General features: G+C 39.0%; 1 protein-coding gene across 1 annotated transcript in view; it reads left to right on the forward strand.

Moving 5' to 3' along the window:
• Window positions 1-11,689, forward strand: part of LOC137172973 (sodium channel protein type 3 subunit alpha-like) — a 243,866-nt gene that overhangs the window by 112,975 nt on the left and 119,202 nt on the right. The window contains exon 10 of the mRNA XM_067577634.1: window positions 11,493-11,634. Within this exon, the coding sequence (XP_067433735.1) occupies window positions 11,493-11,634 (142 nt within the window). The remainder of the gene's footprint in view (window positions 1-11,492; window positions 11,635-11,689) is intronic.

Genomic DNA, 11,689 nt, shown 5'->3' on the forward strand with positions numbered 1-11,689 from the left:
TCTAACACCATCATCAGGTCAAAATATTTACTTTGGTTTAGGATCAAATACCTGCAAAACCAACGACATTAGTGTTTAGTGCTAATTAGTAAATGTTAGCATGCTGAAGTTAGCACAGCTGATTTTTTTGTCCACTTGTTTTCAGCAGAAACAAGTAGTGAACAACTCTGACACATCATCAGCTTTTAAGTTGATATGTTGAACTTGTTAGCAAACAGTTGCTTATTTCCACATCCAGCAGTTACAACATGATCATCACATTGATAATGTCAATAATTACTTGTGGGGTTCCTCAGGGTTCTATTCTTGATCCTTTGTAGTTTCAATCTGGTTAAAGCTGCTTGAAATGATGTTTTTTTGTCCACTTGTTTTCAGCAGAATAGTCTCTAAACATGACTTCTGTCATATTATCAGCTTATAGAGTAGTTGTGGCTAACATGTTAGCAAACAGTTGCTTTATTTCCACATCCAGCAGTTACGGAGCAACATTATCATTCATGTGGAGTCGTGTTTCTGTCCACCTGGTGAATGTAAGTCCAATATTCACTCTCTTTTAGCTCTGTTTTTACTCTCTACCAACTCCTGAGGGAAATATCTGGCTCTTTAGCTGCTAAATGCTCCACTATGTTCACCAGCTAGTCTACAGCTAACTGTGTCTGTTTGGTGCTGAGCAGGTAGTGAAAACGTCGCTATGAGACGCTGAGAGTGAAACAGAACAGTAAAGTTGCAGCCGGACAGATAAACAATGAGCTGAAACTCACTATAAAGCTCCGTAAAGTCGAGAGGAGCTGCAGAGTCACTGATAATTCTCTGTAGGTTCATCACTACGAGACACAATCAACACATCACACACTGACAGCTCTGACTGTGTTATTATTGAGATACTTATTATAGCTGCTTTAAAGCATGAACTATCCATCTGTCATCAGCCGATCCAATTATTATTATAGTTACAGCATCACCGTAAAACAAACCCTCAGAACAATTCACAACATCCAGTGTTGTCGTTCCAAATGTTGCAACTAAGCTATTAGTATGTTTAATTATAACAGGTACATCATAATGTGTTCCACAAATGCACCATGTCATTTTCTAATTTATTATATAATGGCTTTAACACCAGAAAAAGGTTTGCTGTTGCACTGAGTGCCTTTTAAATTCAGCTTGTTGTTATTGTTTAATGTAAATATGTGGAATTAAAATAAAAAGGAGCTTTTAAAGGGAGACAGATAAAGAGAAAAAGGACATAAGGACAGATTAAGAGAAGGCAGGTGAGTGAAGACAGAGAAAAACAAAAAGAAGAAGGACAGAGGAGCAGAGAGAAAGTGAGTTCAGTGTTATCTCTCAAGTTTCTCTGGAGTGAGAATTATTGATCGACCGTTAGACTGACGGACAGATCCAGAGCTGATCTCAAACCCACGTCTCCAGTCCACGGCGGGCTTCCTCTTCCCACTGAGACGCCGTCCCCGACGCCTCTTCAGGCTCTATTTCTGTAGCGTCACATTATCCTCCAGCTATAAATCATTTGGACACAGCTGGTGAGATGAACATGACTTAGCACTCTGCACTGTTCTCGAGAAACACCAACAAGTGTCTGACTCAAAGCCAACACGACTTCTTCCCATACCAGCAGACATAGCTAAGTAATGAGCCACTCGAGGACTCACTTCACAGGCATTTTACAACAGCCGAGAGCAGTTGTCAGGCAGCTCTTCTCTTTTGAAATGTATGTAGAGCGGCGAGGAGCTCCGCTGAAACCAGCGCTGGGAAATACTTCAAGTAAACAACATTCACACGACAGGATGTTCAACCTTGCCATGAACAACAATGACAATCAGAGTCTAAAGAAACACATTCAAATAACAGGATTGAGCAGCAGGCTGCATATGTAGTTCTGTGAAACACCTTTTAGAACCATAACAGTAGAAACCAGAACCAATACATGACATAAAAACCCAAATAAACACCACAAGATGTTAGAATGTAAAGAGCATTTTGAGCTAAATGCTAACATAAGACCACTAACACCCTCACATGTGTCATGTTCACTAGCTTAGATTAGCATGTTAGGATGCTAACATTAGCACAAACACTAGTACAGCAGTGGATGATGGTATGTCATCAGGTATGTTATACACCAGTGTATTGGTGATGATGATGATGGCGCTAGATGAAATATCAGAAGTTATTGGTAAAACTTTACTGAAAGTTTAACCTTCTGTTTAACATTTATAATAGTATATAAACAGTTAATAAATGGTTTATAAAACACTATAATGTGGTTATAATCAGATAAGTGTTGATTAATGTGTTTGTCAGCAACTATAACTGTGAGATCAATACAATATATAATATATAATGACAATATAGTAAAACACAGTTATAATAATATAAAATATGTCTTCATATGGGGTGTTCTAATTGTTGACAAATGCATTAATAAACACTTAAAATGTTCTGATATGTTTATAATTACACGTTTATATAGTGATTGTTTTAAAGTTAAAGTTATTATGATTCATCCTGAAGGGAACATGAACCAGATGTAATGGTGCAACAAATATGAACCTCATGGCGGCTCGAGATGAAAAGATAAAAAGTCAGAAGAGGATTCATCATGAATGTCTGCTACCAGTTAGAGCACCAGTATATATTTGATGGGGTTGAGTTGCTTCTTTATTTTTACCATTAATGTCTGGTCCAGTAGTTGAGATGTTTCACTGTCATCCTTAGAGCCGCGGCGCCGGCATTGATAAACATGTACGTACGCACACATTGTTTTCCCTCCTTGGACAGCAGCTGGTCATCTGGTCAGGATACACCGCTGTCCTTTACCCAACATCTCCTCTCATTAACTACGTAGAGAAGCAGCAACCGTATCTTCTGATGTGTTCAGTTTGACCCCAATTAACACGCTTCAAATGATGCGATGCTCTGCTACACGGCAGCTGTGGGTTGTGCTTAAATATACATATGAACCATATGAAAAGTATTAATTGAATTCAGTGAAAGTTCTTGCCCTTATTTGATTGAGTTTTATATTATTTATAGTTAAAAGTGTATAAAGAGAGAGAGAGAGACAGGAAACACAAATCAAAACTCCCTTGTTAATAAAAAACTAGTTTTTCTTTTTTCAAGAACTCCAAATGAATGAAAATTATAAGATATTTCAAATCTAACAAACTTAAAGAGTCTTATAAATGTCTCTCACTAAGGTAGAGAAGCTGTGATGTAAATAAACAGCATTCAGATCAGATATTACAAAATAAGAGATTTAAAAAAAAAATCACATTTAACCATAAATATTCAACTGAAAGCAACATTTTCAGACCGCAGGATATTAAACCTGTAACATGACTGTTTAAGAACTCCACTGGAAACATCATGAATTAAAATCTTCAAAATGAGTTAGAAAGTGTTTTTGTTGAGGATATAAAAAGATCTCAGACAGTCCAGAAAAGGTTAAGCAGCTTTTTATTCCCTTTTGGTTTCTCATTATGAAAAGTTAAACTGCGTCTGACACATTTCTGCCTCCAAACTAAAGAAACTCTCCTCAGCGACATTTAGACTCATGAAAAACTCTCCACATGAATAAATAGAAGTCTGGTATTTTCCTTAATGACATGGAGACAATGAGGCTGCTGAACACTGAGAACTTAAAGCAGGATAACACTCAAAACTTTCCTGAAACACCATAAAAAACTAAACCGAAACAAACTACATTATGTCTTAAATTGACATAAATGTAGTTGATATGACACCATAAAACAACATTTTTACCGGACTTTATGGACCTTTAAACCACTTTAACTGAGCTCTCGCAGACCAGTATGTCCATGATGTGTCAGACTGGTCTCTATTTCCTTTTCTGTGAGGAAGTGATGATGTCATGGAGTTGATTGACTGAATACACCTGTGGTCGGGTCTAAATTTAGTCAAACTCATATAGAGCCGCAGCATAAACTAAAGAGACCTGATATGTTCCACTGCTGCTTATTAAAGCTCCTGAAAACTTTTACTTTCTATCTGACATAAAAATGAAGAGTTTAAATAAGCAAGAAAGCAGCCCTGCTTCTAAATAAATAAGAGTTAAAGCGGTTATAAACGGTATTTTCTCTAATAATAGTGTGGTTTGGGGCTGCAGCAGGCAGCTGTAAAAAGCCTCTGAACACCACCTGCTAACATCTAACTACAGATTATTATACTTATCAACTGCAACCGACACCATAAGTCTGTAAATAAAGAGAGTGAAAATTAAGCAAATGATCAGGGCTCAAATGATTATGAGTGATATTTACTGAACGTCTTATTAAAGCAGAAGACTGTAAAACTGTTTGTGATTCAGGTTTATATTCAGTGGTTCAGTGTTTAAAACGCTGACTATGAACAGGAACGTTGATGAATATTTTTCTTGCTTACTGTGAACAAGTCTGTCAGGATCAGACTGGTCTGAGCTGCGTGTCTGTGTGTGTGTGTGTGTGTGTGTGTGTGTGTGTGTGTGTCCTTATAAGTGCTTGGTAATCAGGATGGTTTAGATGTTCTAATGATAACACATTGGAGACGACTCTGTTATTAATGTGACCAAATGTGGTGATCAAAGTGACACACACACACACACACACACACACACACACACACACACGGTTATAGCGCTCGGCTGTGATCAAAGCGTTGGTCGCTAGCCAGCCTCGTCTGTGCTGTGATGCTAACAGCTAGTCGACCCGCCTCGATACTTTAGCTGCTATTTCAGGAGCTGCTGTGTCACTGATGAGACATTAAAACAGAATCAAAGCCGGAGGGATTTTCTCTCCGCCCGTCTCATGGAAACACTGAGAGCGCCACGCTGACCTTAACTTCATGTACGAGACTTCAAAACTTCCACCAAAGAGACGCCCCCCCCCCTGTGTGTCCAGCATCGAACAGTGACCTCTGACCTCTGAGCACTGAACAGTATGTTCTCTACTAAGCAGAAGCACTTGTGATTCGTCAGGATCAGCTGGTCGCATCTGATATGTGATCAATCTAAAGTATAACTCACATTATGTGACTGTTCAAGCCTCGTCAGATTAAACTGGTTAAACTGGTTAAACTGGTCTCAGGTGGGATTCAGTGTCTTTTAGCTGAATGCTGAAGTTTGACTTTTAGTCTTGATGAAGTTACATGTAGGATTAGAGATTAGGGTCAGTGATAAATGTCCATGAAAATAGATTAGATCAGATTAAACAAGATTAGCCTTGACTGGACTAGATGACACTGGGCTGGATTAGAGTAGATTAGTATATGCTGAGGTAGACTGGACATTTGATAACACAAGATTAGACCAGATTAGATTAGATGAGATTTAATTGAAAAAATTGAACAAAATTAATTTAGAATGGATCCGATTATATAAAACAGATTTAGACACAGTGACACTAAACTAGACTAGATTTGGGATAGATTAGATTAGATTAGATTAGATTAGATTAGATTAGATTAGGGAAGATTAAACCATTTTAGACTTGAATGGACTAAAATATTTTAGATTATGTTAAATTACTCCAGATTAGACTAGATTTAACTAGACTGGATTAGATTACATTAGGCAGAATTAGACAAGGTGACACTAAACTGAACTATATCAGATTAGGCTGGATTAGACAAGATTAGCTAGACTAGACTTCATTAGGTCAGATTAAAATGGACTAAATTAGACTCGAATGGATGAGATTAGATGTGAAAACTGGGCTAAACTAGGCTATTTTAGTTAATTAAATGAGTTTAGATTATGTTAAATTACTCCAGATTAGACTAGATTTAACTAGACTGGATTAGATTACATTAGGCGAGACTAAACTGAACTATATTAGATTAGGCTGGATTAGACAAAGTCAGATTAAACTGGACTAAATTAGACTAGAATGGATGAGATTAGGTAAGAGTATATTCGATTAAAGAGGATTAGATTAGACTATATTAGATTTACTGGACATTAGATAAGAGCAGATTCCATGATGTGACCCTGGATTAGATGGTAGTTTTGTTTATGTATCAGGGAAGTAAAACACAAGCAGGGTGAGAGAGAGATGATGCTGCAAAGGTCAAAGGTCATATTCTAAACTGTGGTGATGTAACACCTGGTAGATTATTTCAATAAAAACCAGATTATATCTTCACAATTAATCAACAGAAAACCAAGAAATCCAACAATATGTTCAGTCTAGTGTTGATCAGGTGAGACGAGCAGCACGGAAAACACACACACACACACACACACACACACACACACACACACAAAAACACGGTCCTTCCGTCTCCCAACAGAGGTGGCACAAAACAATCTCCCCCGGCAACCAGCACTGGGATACGGTTGCTATAGCAATGCTAAGTACTCTCTTCCTCCCGGACTCGAGTTTACCTGAGTGTTATAATTAGAGGTGTGTGTTGTGTTGTGTGTGTGTGTGTGTGTGTGCATGTGTGTGTGTAGGAGGTCATAGGGAACAAAATAGAATAGCAGGGGGAACATGAACACACACACACACACACACACACACACACACACACACACAGAGAATCCCCAGGATATCTCCCAGAATAGCCTCAGCGTGTTTGTCTTTGAATGAGTGTTTATGTCTGTCTGTCTCTTTCTCTGAGTGTCGTATCGTCTATGAAAACAACTTTTATAAATATATTTATTCAGATTAAACTCACTTTATCAGGAACACCTGTTGAACCTAATGCAAACCGATAAAACAGCTGTTACATTTCCAGTAGACCTACACGTCTTTTTCTACAAAACAAACATTATTTTTCTAACAAAATAAGACAAACCAGAGCACTAAATGAATAAAAGTGTGATTTAAATTAATACAACAAAGGAAGTAAATGTAACAAAGTATTCAGGAGCCTTTATATATACATTTTATATTTATTTCCTCTAAATTTGCAGTTAATTTTCAGGATGTTTTACAGAAATTTTGGTGAAATTTAGTACAAATTATAAGAAAAATGGGAAAAAAAGTTGGTTTAGGTGATAAATTACCCATCACTCATTATATCCGCGTCTATATGTAGTTGTTTATTTGGAAAAATTCCTTAACAGACAGAGATTATGTTATTTTCATAGCATATTAAGTTGTTTCAGATTTATTTTCCTACTACAATCATCTCCAGGACATTTTTTTTCAGCAGCTGCTGTTTAACTGTCAGTTTCTTTAATTTGTGCTCTCGATTTAACGGATTTACCATCATGCATCTCTCTGGTTGGTGTGCATCCTCCCCGTGGCTCAGATTTAATAAGATTTTTATCATAATAATAAATACAACAAATTTATTCATACGGCACTTTTCAAAACAAAGTTACAAAGTGCTTTACATGCTTAAAATATTTATAAAGCACCAAATTATAACAGAATTCATCTCAGGGCATTTTCACACAGAGCAGGTCTAGACTGAACTCTTCCTCGGTCCCCTTTAACAGGAAGAAACCTCCAGCTGAACCGGGCTCTAGGTGGACGCCGTCTGCCTCAACCGGTTGGGTTGAGAGAGAAAGAAAGATAATAATAATAATAATAATAATAGAAATAGGGCTAATAATAATAATAGCTGGCGTTCAGCTCATAAATACAAAGCTTCAGGGTTCTGATTGGACGCACAGAGAGCGAATAAACATGAAGTTCCTGTTCAGAGGAGGACGTACAGCTGATACTGGCTGCCTCAGATCCAGTTTGGATCAGTAACTGGCTTTACAAGAGAAATGTCTTCATCACACACTTCTGGCTGACTGGATGCATCTAGTGCCCTCTGCAAGAAGGGGACAGGCGAAATAGTTTAAATTGAGCAAACAAATTATTAAATTGAGAGTAGAAATATGTGTTTTAGCTTGTAAACTCTGAATAAAACACCAGCAGACCCATGTGTTTCTGCCTGTGTGTGTGTGTGTGTGTGTGTGTGTGTGTGTCGGTGATGTAGGTGTGTAAGTGCAGGGCTGAGGGGCCCCCTTTAGTTAGAGTGGGGGTCTGAAGTGGCGTCCCTCCATTAACGCAGACAGAGGTGTGTGCGAGAGATAACTGCAGACTCTCACACTCTGACACCTCACACGCACACACACACACACACACACACACACTCTCTATACACCACACTCAGCTTCCTGTCTGCATTTTCCAAACCCCTCTCACACACACTCTTTATGTCCTCGAGCCCCCTTAAAACACACAAACACACACACTCGGTCGACCCATCATACACACTTCACATCCACTCTCCCCACTCACATGCCACCATGTTGACTCACTTGCATGAGATGGATAGATGGAAGTGGAGGAATGACACACACACACACACACATTACATTCAGCGTGCGTGTGTGTGTGTGTGTGTGTGTGTGTGTGTGTGCGCTGGTGTCAGTCTAACTGGCATCAGGATGACTGGTTGTACGTGATGACTGGTTCATCATATTTCATGTGTGTCTTTGTGTCATGACATCATCTCCAGGTGTTATCAGCTTTTTCCTCTCATATGTCCATTTTTTACCATAATGTTTGTAATATCAGCCACTCCAAATATCCTCATCAGCTGTTGTTAGTTAGTCGCTGTTACCGTAATGTTTGCATCATCTGCTACTTGCACTTTTTCATTGAATTAACATTGATTGTCGTTACTGTAATCTTTGTATTAGCAGCTACTTATGATTTTGTTACACTACTGTACCGTAAAGCTTATATCAGCTGCCCATCGCAGTCTTTTAACTATGTTAACATTGATCGCTGGTACCTTAATGTTTGGACAAGCAGTAATTCAGCTTTTTATTATCACATTATGTATGAGTTGTTTTTACCATAATGGTTGGCTAAGATGTGCCTCAGCATTTTGAATATTGGATTACATTATCATCTAATTTAAGCCAGTGTCTGTTACCGTAATGTTTGGATAAGTGTTACGTACTGGTACTGTAAACAGAACTGCTGTGCTGCTGGTATTATTAGTTATATGACATTTTATCTCTGGCTGTTGCATCTGTAATCCTTCATTTTCTAGTTGAAATATTTCTTATATAATTAAAATTGATCGTTGTTGCTGTGATGCTATGTTCAGACTGCAGGCAAAAGTGAATCTGATGTTTTCATGTTCTGATTTGGACCACTTTCATATGCAGTTCTAAATCTGATACAGGTCTGATTTTTTGCAGCGCGACCTGAACTTAGTGTCTTACCACGAGAGTCTTGTGCAAACCTGCCAACGCCACCACTCCAAAGTTTCTCCCATATTTTCACCCCCTCTCCGGCTGTGCTCCTGTTTTGTTGTGTCTCCCAGGAAACTCCCGTAATTTTCATGGCCCTCAACCTTCACTATGAATAATCGTCATACACACGGATCTATAGGTTTTGTATGTTCGTCTGATGTTATGCAAGTTGCCAGATCATCTATGAAACACAGTTTACACACGACATACAGTTTCAACCCCTGAACAGGTGGTTTGATAAAATACTTTACTCGTGAACGTTATCTTTCACTTCATCCATCCTCCACTGAAACAGACTCCCGTGTTTTTAAACCTAAATGTTTGCATGTTGTAGTTAAAAGTAACCACTGACATCCTGAAATTTTGGATGAAATCTGTATCTGTGAAGCCGTTCATGTCAGGATCCCGTACAGAAGAAGCAGCCATTGCTCCTCCTCGTGCTCCTCGTTATCATCTGCTCCCTAAACGCTGACTTCAGTGGCCTCCATGATCGTTGTGAATGTGTCGTAATTTTTGCATAAGCAGCATTAAAATTGATTTCTGTTACTGTAATGTTTGTGTGAGCATCTTTTTGAGATGTATAATTACATCATATAATCATTATTCAAGACTATATCCAGTATTTATAAAATACTATTGTGAGTATTGGAAATCTGTTTAATTCCATCTTTTCTTTTCACACAACTGTATTATGTAAACCTTTATATAAGCAGGTAGTTTATTTATATGCATCCTTAATGAATTACTGTTCCCACCAAACGTTGGCTAGTGAGGTGATAATGAATACAGGCAGGGGGTTTGCAGGTGATGAGTCAGTGTGAGACGCCGCTTAAAAGCATCGCAGCTGCTGCGGCGGCCCGGCGGGGGCGGCGCCAGCCGGGACGGGTCACTGCAGTGGGCTTGTGACCGCAGGGTTGTCGGTTTGAATCCCCAGATAGCGTCTGCACGGCGGCGCTCCGCTCTCTGTGACTCAGCATGAAACTCCTGTGTGACTCAGAGTTTTGTTCGAACTGCGGCTTGTTCATGCAGCGGTGTTTGTGATTCTGTTAATGTCACGCTCTTCCTCATGCATCATAACTCCTCCACTCACACTCAGGATGTAGTTTTATGTTTCAACACTTAAGATAACTGCAGGTATCTTCACAAAAACTTTTATTTAACCCGTCATTAGTCTTAAATATACTTTGGCAGTTCAGTGCCTTTAGTCACAGCATAAAATTGGTGTTTTTTTCATATATATTACATGTATAAAAGGCTCAGGTCGATTTTTTGATTGACATGCATCAATGAATGCTTGATGTCAAAATGCCTCTGCTCCTTTACACACAAGCGCCTGAAGTTTAAAGTTTTAAAGATATTTTGTTTATCTTGTGTTATAGCAGCACTATACAACCAAGAGATAATAAGCAACATGTAATAAAGAGAACATAAAGAGAAAATGAAATCTAACACCCACATAAACAAAAATGTTTTAAAAATCTGTATTTACAGAAAAACTCCACAAGATAAATAGATAAATTAAAAGAAAAAGCACATCATCGTGAGAGGTTACCCACTATCTGCTGCTGCTGTAACCTCTGACCTTTGACCTTCTCGCTGTTGGCATCTCATAACATCCGTCAGTCGTCGTCGGCAGCAGCAGCAGCTCGTCCTCTCGGCTGTAGACTGCAGCAGCCCTCCCTCCGCTGACCAGCTCGCCACCGATGGGACTGCTGTGTTTCAGCGGATCAGATGTGACTGCGTGGGCAGCGATGAATGTGATAGGATATGAATGCGGAATATCAATTAAGATGAATGCCGTCCCCGCGTTATCTGTTCCGTCTCTGCGGTGACACGTGTGGGCGGGTCCCGGTCGCACGGCGATAACGAGCTTTGAGCCGTAAACACTGATGAGGAAACAGAGCTGGTGTTTGTGTCAGGAAATAATGGATAAATGGATGGATGGATGGAAAGATAGATGCTGCTTTTAACTTTTTTTTATTGAAATGTCTCAGCTTTCAAAACGTCCATACACCCACTTTCTGCATAAACCTGTGCTGGTGTTAGATTTTCCAAGAGAAACAGTAGTTACAGTTATATAACCACCCACCTCCTGATTACTTGATAACTGGCTGGCATCATCCAAATCCACCAGCTGACAAAACAATATGCAGATATTTCTATTGGTGACAGAAATACTGATAGCATTTCAGCTGGTTTCACAGCACACTCTGATAGACAGTCACACTGTGTAAAGCCTGGTGTGTGTGTGTGTGTGTTTGTGTTGCAGAAAGTGTCCGGATGGGTTTGAGTGTCTGAAGACGGGGAGGAACCCAAACTACGGCTACACCAGTTTCGACACCTTTGGTTGGGCCTTCCTGTCCCTGTTTCGCCTGATGACTCAAGACTACTGGGAAAACCTCTACCACCAGGTAATGTTTAGTGAAGGGTTTGGTTTTCTATATAGATAGATATCTATATCTATAT

This window comes from Thunnus thynnus, chromosome 21 (assembly GCF_963924715.1).
Source record: "Thunnus thynnus chromosome 21, fThuThy2.1, whole genome shotgun sequence".
Lineage (NCBI taxonomy): Eukaryota > Metazoa > Chordata > Actinopteri > Scombriformes > Scombridae > Thunnus > Thunnus thynnus.